The sequence below is a fragment of the Schistocerca piceifrons genome, chromosome 9 (genome assembly GCF_021461385.2).
Source record: "Schistocerca piceifrons isolate TAMUIC-IGC-003096 chromosome 9, iqSchPice1.1, whole genome shotgun sequence".
NCBI classification, from domain to species: domain Eukaryota; kingdom Metazoa; phylum Arthropoda; class Insecta; order Orthoptera; family Acrididae; genus Schistocerca; species Schistocerca piceifrons.
Window position 1 is genome coordinate 43,252,828 of NC_060146.1, and position 21,035 is coordinate 43,273,862.

At 42.9% G+C, this 21,035-nt stretch overlaps 1 protein-coding gene across 1 annotated transcript in view; it reads right to left on the reverse strand.

Annotated features, from left to right (window-relative positions):
- LOC124717055 (sensory neuron membrane protein 1-like) overlaps positions 1 to 21,035 on the reverse strand; it is a 201,475-nt gene that overhangs the window by 20,435 nt on the left and 160,005 nt on the right. The window contains exon 7 of the mRNA XM_047243736.1: positions 13,974 to 14,092. Coding sequence (XP_047099692.1) covers positions 13,974 to 14,092 — 119 coding nt within the window. The remainder of the gene's footprint in view (positions 1 to 13,973; positions 14,093 to 21,035) is intronic.

Sequence of the window (21,035 nt, forward strand, 5' to 3'; positions counted from 1 at the left end):
CTGATACATTTGATAAGCAGGGAAAGAGGACTGAAATATTGCTATGTGGCAGAACATAACATCTCTATTAATACAGCCAATCACTTAACACATGTAATTGAAAGTGCCTTTCCCGATTCTAAAATAGTTGAGAACTTGCAGTTGGGTAGAACAAAAGCCACAGGGGTGATAAAGAATGTCATAGGTAAATGTCATTTGGATGAACTGAATGAAGTTTTACGGAGACAGAAGTTCAGTTTCATAATTGATTAATCTACCGACATTCCCGCTACGAAAAATTTGTGTATTTGTGTGCGGTATTTTGATCAAGATAGCTCCAAAATACATACTAAATGTTGGCAGTTTTACAGCTGTTTGACGAGAAAAATGCAGAGGCCGCTCATGAAGATGCCACTGCTAATCGTTTGTACGATCTCGTACGTAAAGCCTTGTCAGTACATAATATTCCTCCTGAAAATTTGGTAGGACTTGCTTCGGACGGGTGCAACAAAATGATGGGTAAAAATAATTCTGTTGCTAGTCGAATAATTAGAGATTTTCCTGGTATTCTTAAACAGAAATGTATGTCATTCATTGCACCTATGTGCAAGTAAGGCTTGCAAACAATTACCAAGACTATGTGAAGACACAGCAAGGGATACATATTCATTCTTTAAGCATAGTTAAAAAAGAATAGCCCAGTTTGTGGAATTCCAACAGTTTTGTAATGTCGACCCTCACAAGATACTGCACCCGTCTCAAACAAGATGGTTATATTTGTTAACTGTTGTTTCACGTACTCTAGAACAATGGAATGCATTGCAATTATTTTTCACTTGCAAGTGGAAAGAAGAAAGACTGTATGAAGCTGAACAGTTAGCAAAGGCATTCAGGGACAACTTTGTACGTGTATTTTTTTATATTTCTCGAGTGGATTCTACCGAAATTTGTGTCTCTGAATCAATATTTTCAAAGCGAGAAATTAGTAATTTGCTCTTTGCATGATAGAATGTGCAAAACGTACAAAGAAATCGTTCTCTGCTCTATATCTCCTGATTATATCAATAAAACTGATTTGACAGACACAGATCCAGCAAACCCAGCCCAACTTGTGTGCTATACGCAAATGTACTCGTATTTAGGTGTAGGTGTGATGGATTTCATGAGCCAATCTGAAAACATCTCACAAAAATCTAAAGTGACTGATTTCTACTACAGAGTGCAACAGTTTCTTATAGTATCCTGTTGTGAGATAAAAAAGCGGTATGATTTTAACAATTCTTTTCTAAAAATGTTGAGTTGGTTAACACCAGAAATCACATTGTCAAAAAGTGCTGCAAGGTCGTCAACGCTTGTTCCACTTGTAAAGTCGGTTCAGAGGATTTCTCCAAAAGACAAAAGGCTTGTGCAAATGACTGATGATCAGTGGAGAGCATTGCCACATGCAGAATTTCCCGGAAATCTACGGTCTAAAGAGGTGGACGAATTTTGGGTGTTCATAAAGAACGCTAGCGACCTTCGTGGTAACCAAGAGTTCCTCCAAATAGGAACCTTTGTGCTAGATATATTAGTTTTACCACACTCTGATTGTGAGCGGGTCTTTTCAAAAATGAATCTAGTGAAGACACCATTGAGAAATAAGTTACATTCGTGCACAGTCAGCGCAGTAATGCTCACTTGCCAGCGTGTGAAGAATTGTGTACAGTTCGAACCAACCAGTGCAATGACTGCATCAATGAACACGTCGAACATTTATGCTAAGAAGAAGGAATCTCATCGGGATAGTGACGCCGATTTCGCCGATGTGGAGTTCGACAACGATGCTTATTAGGGTGAGTTTAATTATATTATTATTGTTCATTATATTACGTACACAGTGTTACTTTTCGATCGAGGTTAGCGAATTTTCCTTGCATAAAATCTGTGATGCTTTGGACACTTCCGAGTTTATCTAGTTCTGAACGTATTTTTAGTACTTAGCATCGCGATGAGAGACGTTTTGGTTCGTAATTAGGTTTTGTGGATAAAAATTTTAAAAGATGAGAAGACTTTGCCATTCGCGATTGAAAACAAATATTGTGTACTTCATATTATCAGCATTATTGTTTTTGTTTTTTTAAGATTATCAATATCCGATAATTTTAGATAGAAAACGATAATTTTAAATACAAAATGCCATAATTTTATCTTCTGGGGTTGGCAACGCTGATGCAGCTGTTAATGAAATTGGTCAAGTAACTCTCGACATTTTTGGATACAACTTTTTCCGTTTATATTTGAAATAAATCTGCAAAGTACTTTACATTTTCAGTAATAACACTTCTTCTTTCTATATTATATGTTTATTTATAGATTAAAAGATGGCGCTCTAGTAGGTATATAAATACACGTGTGCATGCGAATTCAACGTTGTGCTAAAATTGAAAAGTAATCGGTGAAGAACTTTATGAGATTTAAGATTCTCATAGACGAATATTTACATTTTTTAAAATTCATTTACCATTTCATGACTTATACTACCACCAAAGTGCTTACCGGAAATAATGTCCTGCGAAAGCAAACTGGTACCACTCGATGGTCAAGAACGGTACTGCTCTGCATTGAGATTAGCGTATAGCACACTAGAAGAGTGAGCTCATGTGTGCCTTTCAACAAACATGCCAGCAACCTCGACACTCATCTAAAGAAGACAATTCGTACGAGCACGGGCTCAGAAGAAAAAGGCAGCTAAACCCCAGTGGTAGATACCAGTCCGACTTATTCCACGCCCTCGACAACAACATCAGCGATTCTAACTAAAGTGCACCGAATTCTCGGTAGCAGTTTTAAAAAAGTGCGCTTGTTCTTGATCTTTTCAAATTGCTGTTTCGTAACCGGCGTACAAGACATTATTTATGTACACTGAGCTTTTCTGAAACTTTCAACCTTAAACTGATTTAATTGAGCAGTACATTATACAACTTTTAATACAATTATTTTTTTTTTTACAGAGAAGTAATACATACTTTTAATTTTTATACTGTAGTCTCTCCTGTCTCGTTTCATGAATAAAAGTTACTTGGTTTTGTACGTTAAGACTATTGGGTTTGCTTATATCCTTCTTAAAAACACGCTTCTCGATAAACCGGCATATTTTATCGGCACTAGATGGCCGAGCATGTCGGATTGTCAAGGTCCTACCGTACTTCTCTGAGCTGAAGAGGATGGCGCAGGGCAAGAGGTCGTGGCAGGATATAACAGAACAGTCAGGAAACTGATGTTCAAAAATATGTAAATAAAAGTTTGCGTAAATGCCGTAAGTAATTGACACGGGTGCGGTGTAGTGAATGTCAGTTTCTTCTTAATTGCAACCGATAACTGTCCTGATTTCTTCTCTCATTGAGATTCTGCCACTTTCTAACTACAAACTTAACTACATTCCACACTTTCCTTTGTTACCTTTCACTGCCTGTCTCCTGTGTTTTGTTTAATAAGCACCACTTTCCATTGTCAGTTGCTTGCGTACAGCGATTGTAAACCCACTACTTACTGCTCTGAAACAAAATCAGGTGAAGAACAAACGAAGTGGCCGTAACAGAAGCATTAATGCTCTCTCCGTAGCGAAAGGATTTTGTCGCGGAAGTCCTAAGTTACAGCTCCGTAATTTAGATTCAAACTATTAGAATTTCTTGTGAGCAAACATGTCACGCAATAAAGGTGTAATAGCACTGTGCACAACAGTGAATGTTCTATACGGTCTGTAGCGTAGTATCAGTCAGCAAATAATATATTTCCAGGGAGAGTCAAGACCAGCTGTTGTTTGACATTAATTTTCATTTTTTCCACGTTCACTACAGATCTGTTTCGACTAAATTGCCATTATCGAGTGACGTACACACCGATGAACCAAAACATTATGACCACCTGCTTAACAGTTTGTATGTGCGTCTTTGGAATGTAAGACGTATCACGGAAGCGAAAGTCGCATTAGGTGTCGACGCAAAGGTCATGGTTCAAATGAATCTAAGCGCTAGGTGACTTAACATCTGAGGACACCAGTCCCCTAGACTTAGAACAACTTAAACCTGACTAACCTAAGCACATCACACACATCCATGCCCGAGGCAGGATTCGAACCTGTGACCGTAGCAGCAGCGCGGTTCCGAGCTGACGCGCCTAGAACTGCTCAGCCACAAAGAGCCGCTGATATGCGTACGCTGTGCTGGCGCCCGATAGCGACCATAGAATTTACATCAGGTGAATTCGATCGCCAAGACATCAACGTGAGTTCACTATAACACTCCTCAAATCACTGTAGCACGGTCCTGGTCCCCAGACGCGGACAATTACAATGCTGAAAAGTGACATCGCCGTCGGGGAAGACAGCGAGCGTGAAAGGATGCAGATGGTCGGAGCCTTCAGCGTGTCTCGGTTACTACCATAGGTCCCATGCAAGCGCAGGAGAATGTCTCCCATAGCACAATACAGCCCGTGGCGCACTGCATGTTTCCAGTCGCCCTTCACCTTGATGACGGCGTTTGTGGAGACGACCATCGACATAGCGTTGCAAAAATGTAGTTCACCAACAAGAGCCGACATGTTCCCACTGATCGACGGTCGAATACCGATGGTACCGTGCTCATTGTAGTCATAATTGATGTTGTCGTTGGGTCAACATGGGAGCACGTAGGAGTGGTCTGCTGCGGAGATCGATGTGTTCAACGATCTATTGATACGCAGTCAGCATGGTTTCAGAAAACATCGATCTTGTGCAACGCAGCTATCTCTTTATTCGCACGAAGTAATGGCCGCTATCGACAGGGGATCTCAAGTTGATTCCGTATTTCTAGATTTCCGGAAAGCTTTTGACACCGTTCCTCACAAGCGACTTCTAATCAAGCTGCGGGTCTATGAGGTATCGTCTCAGTTGTGCGACTGGATTCGTGATTTCCTGTCAGGAAGGCAGTTCATAGTAATAGACGGCAAATCATCGAGTAAAACTGAAGTGATATCAGGTGTTCCCCAGGGAAGCGTCCTGGGACCTCTGCTGTTCCTGATCTATATAAATGACCTCGGTGACAATCTGAGCAGTTCTCTTAGGTTGTTCGCAGATGATGCTGTAATTTTACGTCTAGTAAGGTCATCCGAAGACCAGTATCAGTTGCAAAGCGATTTAGAAAAGATTGCTGTATGTTGTGGCAGGTGGCAGTTGACGCTACATAACGAAAAGTGTGAGGTGATCCACATGAGTTCCAAAAGAAATCCGTTGGAATTCGATTACTCGATAAACAGTACAATTGTCAAGGCTGTCAATTCAACTAAGTACCTGGGTGTTAAAATTACGAACAACTTCAGTTGGAAAGACCACATACATGATATTGTGGGGAAGGCGAGCCAAAGGTTGCGTTTCATTGGCAGGACACTTAGAAGATGCAACACGTCCACTAAAGAGACTGCTTACACTACACTCGTTCGTCCTCTGTTAGAATATTGTTGCGCGGTGTGGGATCCTTACCAGGTGGGATTGACGGAGGACATCGAAAGGGTGCAAAAAAGGGCAGCTCGTTTTGTATTATCACGTAATAGGGGAGAGAGTGTGGCAGATATGATACGCGAGTTGGGATGGAAGTCATTAAAGCAAAGACGTTTTTCGTCGCGGCGAGATCTATTTACGAAATTTCAGTCACCAACTTTCTCTTCCGAATGCGAAAATATTTTGTTGAGCCCAAACTACATAGGTAGGAATGATGATCAAAATAAAATAAGAGAAATCAGAGCTCGAACAGAAAGGCTTAGGTGTTCGTTTTTCCCGCGCGCTGTTCGGGAGTGGAATGGTACAGGCTCTGAGCATTATGGGACTTAACATCTATGGTCATCAGTCCCCTAGAACTTAGAACTACTTAAACCTAACTAACCTAAGGACAGCACACAACACCCAGCCATCACGAGGCAGAGAAAATCCCTGACCCCGCCGGGAATCGAACCCGGGAAAATGGTACAGAGATAGTATGATTGTGGTTCGATGAACCCTCTGCTAAGTACTTAAATATGAATTGCAGAGTAATGATGTAGATGTAAGATGAACGGTATGCTGCGAAAGACTTGTGCGTCCACCAGCATTGTGGTCTTTCGGCATGGGTACCATAGATCACCATCTGTTCTTCTTTACAGAGAAAAGACGCCTCAGAACCCGATGTTCTGCGAAAATTCGTGCACGTCCAACCACTTAGCTCCTAGTGGTAGTTTCACAGTCCTACCTCTCTCCGTAGATGCTCACGACAGTAGCACGTGAAAAAATGGTTCAAATGGATCTGAGCACTATGGGACTTAACATCTGTGGTCATCAGTCCCCTAGAACTTAGAACTACTTAAACCTAACTAACCTAAGGACATCACACACATCCATGCCCGAGGCAGGGTTCGAACCTGCGACCGTAGCAGTCGCGCGGTTCCGGACTGAGCGCCTAGAACCGCTAGACCACCGTGGCCGGCAGTAGCACGTGAACATTCGACCAGCTTCGCCGTGTTCGAGATACTCGTTCACAGGCTTTCGGTAACAATAATATTCTCTTTGTCAAAGTCGCTTACCTAATAGATTTCCCCATTTGCTGCCCATATCTTCGCTAGGATGATCCCCCGTCCGTGTATCCTCCGCTTCCATACTTTTGTTATCGCGTCACATGCCCGCAACGTCACCAGGCGCCATCTTTTGACTGCCGTATATTTGTTGAATTAGGGTAGTAATTAATTTCACGCGTCAAATTACAGTCACAACAAATTAACTCCCACCTTAATTCCGCAAATATAGAACGACAGTCAAAGGCAGTTGCCAACGATCTTGTAGCCATATCAATCCATCTAGATAATATATAATTCATTCGATATTGACAATTTAGCCAAAGTAGATCTGTAGTGAAACTGAAAGAAATGTTGTTGTTGTCGTGGTCTTCAGTCCTGACACTGGTTTGATGAAGCTCTCCATGCTACTCTATCCTGTGCAAGCTTCTTCATCTCCCAGTACTTAATGCAACCTACATCCTTCTGAATCTGCTTAGTGTATTCATCTCTTGCTCTCCCTCTACGATTTTTAACCTCCACGCTGCCCTCCAGTGCTAAATTTGTGATTCCTTGATGCCTTAGAACATGTCCTACCAACCGGTCCCTTCTTCTTGTCAAGTTGTGCCACAAACTCCTCTTCTCCCAAATTGTATTCAATACCTCCTCATTAATTATGTGATCTACCCATCTAATCTTCAGCATTCTTCTGTAGCACCACATTTCGAAAGCTTCTATTCTCTTCTTGTCCAAACTATTTACCGTCCATGTTTCACTTCCATACATGGCTACACTCCATACAAATACTTTCAGGAACGAATTCCTGACACTTAAATCTATACTGGATGGTAACAAATTTCTGTTTTTCAGAAACGCTTTCCTTGCCACTTCCAGTCTACATTTTATATCCTCTCTACTTCGATCATCATCAGTTATTTTACTCCCCAAATAGCAAAACTCCTTTACTACTTTAAGTGTCTCATTTCCTAATCTAATTCCCTCAGCATCACGCGATTTAATTCATCTACATTCCACTATCCTCGTTTTGCTTTTGTTGATATTCATCTTATATCCTACTTTCAAGACACTGTCCATTCCGTTCAGCTGTTCTTCGCAAGTCCTTTGCTGTCTCTGACAGAATTACAATGTCATCGGCGAACCTCAAAGTTTTTATTTCTTCTCCATGGATTTTAAATACCTACTCCGAATTTTTCTTTTGTTTCCTTTACTGCTTGCTCAATATACAGATTGAATAACATCGGGGAGAGGCTACAACCCTGTCTCACTCCCTTCCCAACCCCTGCTTCCCTTTCATGCCCCTCGACTCTTATAACTGCAATCTGGTTTCTGTGCAATTTGTAAATAGCCTTGCGCTCCCTGTAATTTACCCCTAATCAATACAAAAGAGCAGTGAGTTTGGATACTCGTTATAAACATGTCTCTTGAATACACAGGGAGTTTAAGAAAGGGTCACACGTTACTACATGTGGTAAAGTGGTCAAAACTGTAAGAAAAATTCCTGTAATGGGAAGCCCTAAAATCAATAGGTGTTGAGTTATGCACCAATCTGTCCTGTTGTTCCAGTCTGTCTGCTACGTAGAAACGAGCTATAAGCAGTGATACTTGTGGTTACCACACATCCTGAGAATTATTTCGCAACGAAGCACTCACTCCAAATACACCTCAGAACTCCTCGACCATCCGTCGCTGCTGAAACATTGTCTTGTGATACTGCAGCACAATCATATAAAATGGGGGTGGTATCCCGTTGTCCACAAACCACGGGGGTTATCTTTCCAATTGGTTAACGTGCTCCAATGTCGCTGACAATGCATCGCACAGAAATCAGTGAATGCACAATGGACATTAATAGATGCAGGTGGTCAGACATGACGCTTACATACGTGTCACCTGTCGTAGCTACACGTATCAGGGGTCCCATTTCACTACAACAGCATATGGCCCACACCATTACAGAGGCTCCACCAGCTTGTACGGCCCCTGCTGACATACAGGGTCCATGGATTCATGAGGTTGTCTCCATACCCGTACACGTCCATCCGCTCGATGCAATTTGAAAAGAGACTCGTTAGACCGGGCAACATGTTTCTAGTCATCAACAGTCCGATGTCGGTGTTGACGGGTACAGGCGAGGCGTAAAGCTTTGTGTCGTGCAGTCATCAAGGGTACACGAGTGGCCTTCGTGTCCTAAAGTCCATATCGATGATGTTTCGTTAAATGGTTCGCACGCTGACACTTGTTGATGACTCAGCATTGAAATATGCAGCAATTTGCGGAAGGGTTGCACTTCTGTCACGCTGAACGTCTCTCATTAGTCGTAGTTGGTCCCGTTCTTGCAGGATCCTTTTCCGGCAGCAGCGATGTCGGAGATTTGATGTTTTACCGGATTCCTGATATTCACGGTACACTCGTGAAATGGTCGTACGGAAAGTCTCCACTTCATCGCTACCTCGGTGGCATGTCCCGTAGCTCGTGCGCCGGCTATAACACCACGTTGAAACTCACTTAAACCTTGATAATCTGCCATTGTCGCAACAGTAACCGATGTAACAACTGCGCCAGACAATTGTTGTCTTATATAGGCGTTGCCGACTGCACTGCCGTATTCTGCCTGTTTACTTATCTCTGTATTTGAATACCCATGCCTATACAGTCCATCGTAATGCTATGTGACGTACTGATGTTGGTGACTGCAACCTATGATTTACGATTTATGATATGAAAGTTTTGAGAGTTTGTTGCTATGGTAGTCCTTAACCCAGTTGTATGACACATGTACCCCTTCTCAAATTTCTGGACGAACGCATTCTTTCAATCACCACTTTTGAATGTTATGCTAAAGCGATATTCTCAGCGTCAATGTGAACAAATGATTATCAAATAAAAAGGTTTTATGTCCCTAATACTAAACGGCTAAAACCATCAACCAGACTCAGTTACAGGCTGTCCCTCTTACGCCGTCAACCGCCAATCATTGATCGGGTTGAAATATTTTAAATGTTGCCATAATCTACTCATTTAGAAGTATAACGTTTCCTTGGAGGTTTCAGGCAATAAATCACGTACTAGACTTTGAAACTGTTTTTTTGTTTTGAGACAGCAAAGTTCATGGCTCGCGAATAACACGCACTATAGTCCTTCAGTATTTCGGAATGACATCACTTAGCGACATCCAACAAACTGTGCTAATAGTTTCAACAATTTTTGAAACTTCCTTCGCTGACAACCCGCTCCTTTCCCCACAAAATAACGACAGGATAAAAGGTTATAGCTTACTGCATTTTGAGTGTTCAAGCATGAGATTTTGGCTTTGAGTTTTTCATTGATCTGTGCGTGAACAATGCGAACAAAATAATAAAACCAAACAAATTAGACTTTTGTGACTTCAATCATATGGGTTTTACACAATTAACGTCACATATTTAACACATTTACTCATACGTAAAACAATCACAAGTTTGAAGCTGTTTATACACACATCAAAAACAGTTTTTCTTCACCTCGGTTCCGAGAGTTCCGGAACCTGTACAGAAAATTGGAACATAGATCAACATAAACATCATTTCTGCCTTTTTCATTGCTCCTGAAAACCACACATTGGATGTTGTACCACCATACAGCGAGACCTTCAGAGGTGGTTGTCCAGATTGCTGTAGACACCGTTACCTCTAATACCCAGTAGCACGTCTTTTGCAGTGTTGCATGCCTGTATTCGTCGTGGCCTACTATCCAGAAGTTCATCAAGGCGCTGTTGGTCCAGGTTGTCTTACTACTCAACGCCGATTCGGTGTAGATCCCTGAGAGTGGTTGGTGGGTCACGTCGTCCATAAACAGCCCTTTTCAATCTATCGCAGGCATGTTCGATAGGGTTCATGTCTGGAGAACACGCTGACCACTCTAGTCTAGCGATGTCGTTATCCTGAAGGAAGTAATTCACAATATGTGCACGAAGGGGGCGTGAACTGTCATCCACGAAGACGAATGCCTCGCCAATATGCTGCCGATATGGTTGCACTATCGGTCGGAGGATGGCATTCACGTATCGTACAGCCGTTACGGCGCCTTCCGTAAGCACCAGTGGCGTACGTCGACCCCACACAATGCGAGCCCAAAACAGCAGGGAACTCACTGGACAGTGTGTCTAAAGCGTTCACCCTGACCGGTTTGCCTCCAGGCACGTCTCCGACGATTGTCTGGCTGAAGGCATATGGGACACTCATAGGTGACGAGAACGTGACGGCCATCCTGAGCAGTCCATTCGGCATGTTGTTGGGCCCATCTGAACCGCTCCGCATGGTGTTGTGGTTGTAAAGATGAACTTCGCCGTGGACGTCGGGAGTGAAGTTGCGCATCATGCAGCCTACTGCGCACAGTTTGAGTCGTAACACGACGTCCTGTGGCTTGCTGAAAAAGTTGGACCCCAGGTCTCTATGACGAACATATGTGATGGACCTGAATGGATGATCACCAATCTGGGAAAAATCGGACGAGTTAAGAATTCCAGTTATCTCGGTGAAGTCATCCAGGAGAATGGATTAGAAGAAGAAGCAATTAATGTCAGGATAAGGAAGTTAGACCAAGCATACCAACTGACAAAGAGTACCTATAACAAAAAGTCTATAAGGGCCAAGTTCCGACATTATAATACAGTCGTAAAACCTGCGGGCCTATATACGTCCGAAACATTGACCGTGAATAGACAAGGTCAAGTTGAGCGGCTGGAAAAGCGAGAGCGTAGGATATTAAGGAAAATCCTAGGCAATAGATGGGTGAATGGACAATGGCGAATGAGAGCAAATGAGGACTCGTGCAGCAAGTCAGAACCTATCACAGCATCCATTAAGAAGAGATGATTGTTATTTTACGGTAATCTCATCAGGATGGACGGTGATCGACTAACAAAAAGAATATGGAGTTTCATCCGATCTAAGGAAACAAGGCCAAGATGGTTCGCAAAATATGAAAAAGATCTTAGGCTGATTAGTATCTCAGAGAGAGAAATTCCTGACAGGAAGAAATTTAGAAGATTGGTGAACAACTACCAAGGTTTTAAAATGGCGTCAACGTCCAAAAGACGGAGAGGAGCATTATCTGAAGAGCATAACAGAAGAGCCCTTGGTGGGCTCAGAAGATACTGGCAGGAAGTCAAAGCTGGAACAAGAATAAGACCTGGACACTAGAGTGAAGTTGGTTGTTACCACGCAGTCCCTAGAGGCTCAACTCGATGATGATAATAATTATTATTGTTATTAAAACCATATCCATCTAGGGGACGAAAAAGCGAGATAACGGATAGTTATATTGGAAGGGATTTGGGGGTTGGGATGGGGCGAGGATACCAAACAGTGCTCTCACATACGACATCCCCCATCCCTCCTACCAAACCGGTCCCGAGAAGTGTGTGTGTCTGAAAACCGAAGCAAACCAGTCTTAGGACTGAAGACAATGGCAACAGCAGAACATGACATGAAACAGACTGACGCTCTTGAAATCAGTGAGGAGAAATAAAACATCCATTAACTAGTGAATGACTTGTGGCAGTATTGCAGAATCTACAGTACAAGTGACCAGACAACTCTGACGTGACATGTTCCCACGTCACGTCAGGCAGCGTGGGACCACGTCAGACATGAAGCTGTGTTCACATCGGCCTGACGTATAGCAGCATCAAACAACTACTTCGTCTGCATTGTATTTTCCGACAGTTTGTTTTGAACCTGCAGCCATGAATGTACTGCGTGTTTTTGATATGCTGGAAGAAGAAGAAATGGCTGCTCTGTGTATTGCATCCATTTGCTCGTTTAGAGAATGGGTGCATCCTATCAATATGGGGTGAGACGAATTCGGGGAGTTCCAAAATTTAGTGCCTCAACAAATACAAGATGAAGAGCGGTTTAAGTGGTATTACAGATACGTCTTGCAATTTGCTTGAGGTAAGTGCTAATACTAGTATTATATATCTGGGAGGGGAAAAAAAAATAATCACAGAGACATTTTCGAATTTTTATTGATTTTCTTTTCACAAAGTGCGTTTTATTATACACCAGAAAGGTAATTACAAATTAGAGAAGTTTTCTTGCTGTTTCTCTTGCCAAGTGAAGGACAACGTTGAGTCCGTTGAGCAGTCCAAGCTGTATTCAGATCGTTGAGGAGATGGTGTTGAGGAGGATTGATAGAATGATGATGGATTTGTATTAAGAGTATTGTGGTAACCAGGGTTTCCCTGAAATGAGCTCCCACGTGCTGCTTGCAACGCTGCCCTCAAAACAATGTTGCTCACTTCCATCTTCACTCTAATTTGCTCATCAGGACGCAATTTTTTGACATTTTTCGCCATGCTGAGGAAAAAAAGTTCGCATTCATCGTCCACGTTGTCACTTGATGTAGCGTGTGCACTTTGAAGAAGTACTCGGGAGCGCAAACGTTGGTTGTCTTTCGTTATTTTAACCGTTTCTTGTACGGATGACGACAAACGTTTTTTTCCAACATGAGGCCTTACGGGCTTCGCTGAAGATTGAGTAAAATTTGTTGGAGAATCTGATACAGTAGCAGTGGGATTGTCGATGACCTCCGCCATTGTATGGACTGCACTTTTCAGTAGGTCGTTTCTCGGTGGATTGGATTGGGAACTTTCTGACGAGGCCACTTGTGAGTCTGTTTCATCAATCGGACATAAGCCAGTTTCTTCTCGTGTTCCATCATAATCTTCATTATTAGGGCTGTCTTCCGCATTTCCTCGAGTTTTCCTTGTTACGAGAGTTGGATTCAAAAAAGCCATTTCATCTTCAAATTTCCATTTGCTCAAACTCTTTGCTGCTTGACCTGATTTTGTGACTGGTTACGATATTCCCGGTTTGTAGGGTCATACAGAACCGGATTTGACCGAACGTATTCAATCAACATCTCCTCCATCTTCAAATAATAACTGCAAACGGTAGAGGAGAAACCACACTTCTGACGGCCGGCCGAAGTGGCCGTGCGGTTAAAGGCGCTGCAGTCTGGAACCGCAAGACCGCTACGGTCGCAGGTTCGAATCCTGCCTCGGGCATGGATGTTTGTGATGTCTTTAGGTTAGTTAGGTTTAACTAGTTCTAAGTTCTAGGGGACTAATGACCTCAGCAGTTGAGTCCCATAGTGCTCAGAGCCATTTGAACCATTTGAAGCCACACTTCTGACGCCTTCCCACGACTGACGAAAATCTAGAACTTTAGATATTCTTCCCACTCGTCATAAGGCGTGTAGCGTCAGATTGCATCATCCATCGTCACGTAAGCTCAATATAAACATAAGCGCAGAAAACCCTGTGTTGGATTTTTATATCATGCGCGTTATGGCGTGAACCCACGTGTTTCCACGTCACGTCAGAGTAGTCCGTATTCGCCCTAAGATGGGTTTGGACGCGGCATATCACGGCTCTGTCATAGGCGCAGCACACTCACCGATTCGAAGACCATGAAGAGCTCGTGGTTCTCCTTGGTTGGCTGCAGGCCCGACACGGTTTGCAGGTACGTCTCACTCGCCAGGTAGAAATGCGGCAGAGTCGCTATCACTGGGGCACCTGTAGAAAACAAAAGCACAGATCAGACTTCACTTGCAGATCCGATCACAGAAATATCATAGTCCTCAACGAGCAGAAAAATGTACTGTGCTGAACAATCATCTGATGATATAAAAGTTTTATGAGTATGGTACCGTGTCATAACGCAGAAAGTATTACTGGAGAAACGGCTACAGTGGTCGAAACCTTGGTTTCTCCAGTAACAGCTTTTTTTTTAAACTGAGTCTGGCCGCGGTAGCCTACCCAATTATAACGATGAGATAGTCGTTTAAAATTGTGGTACAGGAACACGTAACTGTGCTTGCATCTGAAAATAACAATTTTCACAGCTATAGCAATTACACTCTTACTTCATAATAGACAATTATTGAATGACTTTCGGAAGCATGTCAAAACTTGCACAATAAATGAAGGGCTTATTTCAATAGTGGTACAAGTCCATTTTTGTTCATTGTGAGATTCAGAGTCCGGAAGTTAAATGAGCGCTGAAAAATCTGCAGTTGAGATACCAGAGATATCGAAGCATATGGCTTCTCGCCAGAGATGAACCTTTCTTTCTGTTTGTTTGGATCATTAATTGCAGAAGCATTATAGGCAGAAAAGTGGAGGTAATGGACTTGTACCACTATTGAAATAAGCCCTTCAAATGTAATAACGGAAGAACAAATTGAAGACATGACGCCTCAGTGAAGCGTACCGCAGAGACCTGTTAATGTAGCATTTAAAGAACACAATTGACCTTTCTTTTTTTTTGGGGGGGGGGGAGGGAACAAGATATCATCAGTCTCCTCACTGTTTTCATGCTGCATGCACTGAGTCCTTTTTCTATGCCGAGTTTTCAGCTCATAGTGCCATTTACACAAAATTACTTCAATTACCTCTACGATGTGTTCCAGTCTGTCTTCTGCAGTTTTTACCCTCTACAGCCTTCTGTAGTACCATGTGAAAAGTCCTCTTAGAAAAATTAATGAATTACTGTGCTGATAAACCTCTTACATTACTTGATTTTCAAACAGGTAACAGAACTGAACGTACTCAGACATTTCCCTCTTTAGTTATTCTGATCAACACTAAACTGACAGCCAATATTTTTAGCGCAACACAATCTAACTTTCAATACTTCCTACAAGAGAATGGCCCTGACTAACATTAACCTATACGTTTCACAAATCACTTACCTCACCAAAACCTTCGTTACTTGAACTACTGCAATACAGCGAGCGCCACTACTGCCAGCTAAATAAAAGATTCAAACTAGTGAAGGCACTAACTACTGATAGGCATAGTTAGCAAATGAAAGATTTTGATAGAGAACAGGCAATGTATTTACCTTAATAGTGTTCAAAAGTCATTATATATATATATATATATATATATATATATATATATATATCAGTCCATGATATCCAATATTACAAATTTACTCTTTCTGATGAACACACGTCCAGATCGTCCGCTCTCAAAATTCCGCCATCTCTCACCCCACATCCAGCACTGCTGGCAGCTCACCTCCAACTGCACAACGCTACGCGCTGGTAACAGCCAACTGCCCAACACTACAATAGCATATACTCCAACAATGCAAACCAACCACAGCCTTCACACAGCACAGTCAGTGATTTTCATATAGAGCGCTACGTGGCGTTACCAACATAAGAACCTAAACAGCCTACTTACACATGGAAATTATTATTTTATGTCTTAACACATTTTCTATCCCTTGTCTGTCACGACTGTCGAATCTTATGAATGTAAGAAGTTTGCGAGGATAGGAGAAAAGCACAGTTAAGAGTAGTACACTGTTGAGTCACAGTAATATGACCGACTGTCAGAAGCACGAACAATCACCTTTTGCAGCGCGAACCGATGTGAGATGCGCATGAGGAGAGTGAATAAGGCTCTGAAAGGTACGGATGGGGAACTGGAGTCATGCCGACTCCAGTGCTACCGGGCGGAGTGACCGAGTGGTTCTAGGCACTACACTCTGGAACCGCGCGACCACTACGATCGCAGGTTCGAATCCTGCCACGGGCATGGATGTGTGTGATGTCCTTTGGTTAGTTAGGTTTAAGTACTCCTAAGTTCTAGGGGACTGAGGACCTCATCAGTTAAGTCCCATAGTGCTCGAAGCCATTTGAACCATTTTTGAACTCCAGTGCTGTCGCGAGCTGCGCTGTGTTCCACGTTTGAGCATCCACGGTGCAAACAGCCCGATCGACGTAGTCTCGCAGATTCTCGATTGGGCTTAAATCCGGGGAATTTGGTGGCCAGGGCAGTACTGAAATCTCACCGTGGTGCTCTTCCAACCACGCATGTACACTGTGAGCATGTTGCATTGTCCTGCTGGTAGATGCCAACGCAGAGAGGGAAAACAAGCTGTTTGTAGTTGTGGACACGATCCCCAAGGATAGATGCATACTTGTGTTGATCCGTTGTGCCTTCCAGGATGGCGAGATCATTCAAAGAATGCGCTGACAACATTCCCCCCACCATAATTTTCCCTCTCTAGACTGGACCCTTCTGTAGATTGTTGTTGGGTGTTTGTTTTCAGACGTTTCAAGCCGACGGAGCGTAAAACGTGATTCATCTCAAAAGACGACATGTCGTCGGTCAGTGGACGTCTAGTTGCAGTATCGGCATACGATTTCCAGCTTTTGGCGCTGAGGAATAGCGATAAGCGTGAGTAAATGAAGAAGGCCCCTGCTGCAGAAGCTCATATGTAGCAGATTTCGCTGAAGAGATACTATTGATGGCCGCAGCGTTGATCTGCGCCGTCGGTTGCCCAAAAGTTACACGTCAGTTCGCCCGTATAGGTTTCCGCAGACGTCATTTATGGCCCGTGGTGTCGTTTTGGATACCACCTCTTTACCATCCACAGTATACTTTAACCACAGCGGCACACGAACGGTTTACAGGTTTAGCCGTTTCGCGAATGTTCCACTCCACTCCGAAAGGGACTGATCATGCACTTTCGGACGTTAGTTAAATCGTTCCGTTTCCGCATTACGACAACGCCTACTCGTTTTCCTTCATTGCTACTGCTTCTACTTGCCTTCCGTTTGAGAGTGTGTAAGAGGTCCGTAGGCCCTTACTATAACTTTGCACTCGGCACAGGTCGATAGGGCGAACAATCGATTGTGCCGTGTTGCGAGATCGAGTGTTGAGTTGCGCCAGAGTGGTGTGTGTGTGTGAAGGCCATTGTTGAAATATAGGGTCCTTAACGGAGAAGGGTGTCGCCATCGCCGTGGTTAGACCCCTAAGTAATAGCTTAATACCGGGAAAGTGAAGAAGTATCATTATGAAAGTGATCTGTGACGTTACTAGTGCCGATATTTGGTTTCGCGTCTACCGCGCCGGCCTAACCTTGGATTACAGTGTTGGATGCAGTGATGGATTAGCGTGTGACGATAATGGAAAATGAACTGTGTTGGTGTTCCTTAGTACCAGACATTCAGTACTATAGTATTGAACAGGACGAACTGGAAAGTAACAACTTCCGTAGCATTCAATTCCGATTACGAGCCCCATTAGGTTCACGTTCATGTTAATAATAAATATTGGGCTGCTATTCGATCAGATCAGGTCGGGATAAAAAACGGAGGTGTTACAAGTGGTTAGTGGTGGAACACAGCTTGTGGTCACATCAATGTGACTGGGCTGTATATTTAAGACAACGCGTAATGTGCGGTGTCAGGCAAGGGTCAGGAAATGGGCCATCGTCCCGTATGAAGTCAGACTTGTTGCCAACTTGTTGAAGAAGCGGGGGTACTGTAGTGGCTTGACGAGGACGTCATCCTCGGGCACAAAGCAGACTGTTCGAGAAGAAGAAGAAGAATTCTGGAAGAATTTCCTCTACTTCTTCATCTTCTGCTTCTGACGTTGGTATGTACATCCTTGTTTTAGGCATTGGTTTACTGTTTATCCTATCGTTTATCCATTCAGAGCACAGTCTCTGCCACACCTTCCTATTCATGATGGATTCTACTCCTGCCACACTATTTTCTAAGGCTGTTGATATTACCCTACATTCGTTTAACCATAAATCATTATCTTCTTTCCATTACACTTCACTGACACCAGTTGCATCTAGAGTGACCATTTGAATTTACCTTTTCAGATATTCTAGGTTCCCGACACCATTCAGACTTGTGACATTCCACACTGCGATTCGTAGAATGTTTCTCATTCGTTTCTTATCCAGTCTTTCACTGACGATCACTTCACCCTTGGTGGTCGCTTCCTGGTGATCTGAATGGGGAACTAATCCAGATTATATAATTTACACACGTTGTTGGGGCGTAAATAGCTGTCATCTTCAGGTTCTCAAATCTACCTAAACAGGATGATGCATTTAAAACTGTCCGTCGGAATATTTGGTGAAATACACATCGGATTAAAAACTAAGTGATAATAAACGTTGTGTACCTCAAAGAGGGACATCCATTAACGCTCGACCCCCTTGCACCATCCCTGCGGATGGTAGGGGGGGGGGAGGGATAACTTTGAAATCTCAAATAGGAACCTCTATTTTTTATTGCAGATTTGGATTCTCCGTGGAAAAATACGTACCTTTTGTATGAAACATTTTTTTTCATTTCATGATAGGCGGCGATGTAATCGGTCATCATCGTCATCAGTGTTCTGCCTAAAGGCAGGTTTTCACATGCTAGTTCTCCAGGCTGTCCGATCTTCTGCCACCCTCTTCAGGTCCGCATAATTTCCTCTTCCCTTTATGTCGTCTGTCATCTTGTATCTCCTTCTTCCTCTCAGTCTTCTCCCACAAACCAATCCTTCCAAAGCATCTGCTAGCAAGCACTCCCTTCCCAGTGAATGTCCCAACCAGTTCTTTTTCCTTTCTCTTACTACCTTCAGCAGACATCTTCTCTCACCAACCCTTTCCAATACTCTTTCATTACTCACTCTTTCTATCCAGCTTATTCTCTCCATTCTCCTCCACATCCACATCTCAAATGCTTCTAACCCTTTTTCATCCTCTCGTCTCAGTGTCCATGTTTCTGCCCCATAGTGCCACACTCCAGACAAAACATTTTCCAAGCATTTTCCTTAGTCCTTTATCTAATTTGCTACATAAGAGTCTCCCCTTTCTGTTGAATGCCTCCTTCGCTATTGAAATTCGAGTTTTCACCTCCTGGTGACATCTCTTCAGTTATTGTGCTTCCGAGATATTTAAATTCCCTTACTTGGCTAATGGTAGATCGTCCTATTTTAATATTGGACAGTCTGCGTCTTGTACTGATGACCATATTCTTTGTTTTTGCTGTGTTTATTTGCATCCCATATTCCACACAAGCTTCATTCAGATCTTTGAGCATGTTATTCACTGCCCGCTCACTTTCTGCCACTAATACCATGTCATCAGCAAATCTTATACATTCTATTCTCTTTCCACCAGTACATATTCCTCTTTTCCCATCTAAACTTTTCGAAATAATCTCTTCAAGGTATACGTTAAACAGTGGGGAAAGGCAACAACCGTGTTTAACATCTCGTCCAATGCTGCTTCCTTCTGACATTTCATTTCCAATCCTTATCCTTACTTTCTGGTGTAATCGGTAAACATGGAAATCTAATGACAATTGTTGCAAAACGGTACTATCTCAAATAAATACACATGCGATTAGGACAGTCAAAGTATTTTTTTGATACTTTTGATAATGCTATTATGCGACACCTCCCACAATCGAATGAAGCACAGACTGTGATCATGCGCTCAGTCAGCGGTCAGGCGGTGAATGTTAATTCAATTATTGGGACTGTACACATCTCGTTGCAATTGTTCCACGATGTTAGCGACTGCAGAGAGGATCGATATCATTACCGCGTAATTTGAGGCTCATAGAAATGTTGACGAAGCTCGTCAAAGGTATGCTACTCTGTTCCCCGATAGGACTTTTCCGCCTGCAACGACGTTTCGCAGTATTGTCCACCTGTTTACTGAGACGGAAAGTGTTAAAACTAGAGAAAGAGTCCGGCAACGTCCTGTGGCAAACGAAAATAACACAGTCAATTTCTTAGCTGCAGCTGCTGCAAATCCTCACATTAGTTCTCGGTAAATTGCGCGAGGTTCAGGAATTTCGCAGAGAAGTGTTCCACGTATATTGCATTCACACAGATGGCATCCATTTCATTTATCACTGCATCAAGAACTGCATGGTGACGATTTTCACAATCGCCTGGATTTCTGCAGCTGGATACAGGAACAACTGACAGTCAAATGTAATTTCATTTCACAGATACTTCTCTCTGATGAATCAAATTTTACGAATCGTGGTGAAGTGAATCAACATAATATGGGTTATTGGTCAGTGGAGAATCCCAATTGGTTAAGACAAGTTGAACATCAACGCCCATGGAGTGTCAACGTTTGGTGCGGTATTTTAGGTACGCAGGTAATTGGCCCATACTTCATAGAAGGTAAACCGGCTGGTCAGATGGACCGCGACATTGTGGATAATGTTTTACCCACACTAATGGTCGATGTTGCACTTCAAACAAGACCGGATGTGTGGTTTCAACACAGGGGATACCCAGTGCATTATTCGCGACTAGCTAGAGAAGTTTTGAATCGGAACTATTCGGGTAGATGGATTGGAACAGGAAGCCCTCAAGCGTGTACCCGATTTCACGTCTACCGACTTTTTCCTGTGGTTATGACTAAAAAGGGAGCGTTTACATGGATGTACCAACAACCACCGAAGATATGTGGCAGAGAATTCGCTATGAATGTGCAAATATTAGCGCAGAGACACTAATACATGTCGGATTGTCGTTCAGATACCGAGTAGCAATGAGCATTAGAAACAAAAGACAACGTTTCGGACATTCGCTGCACTGAAACACTTGCAAAAGGCAAGGGGACTCACGTAATCAAGCACCTCGAAATAGTGGGGACAATGGGGCTCACAGTAATCGAGCACACCGA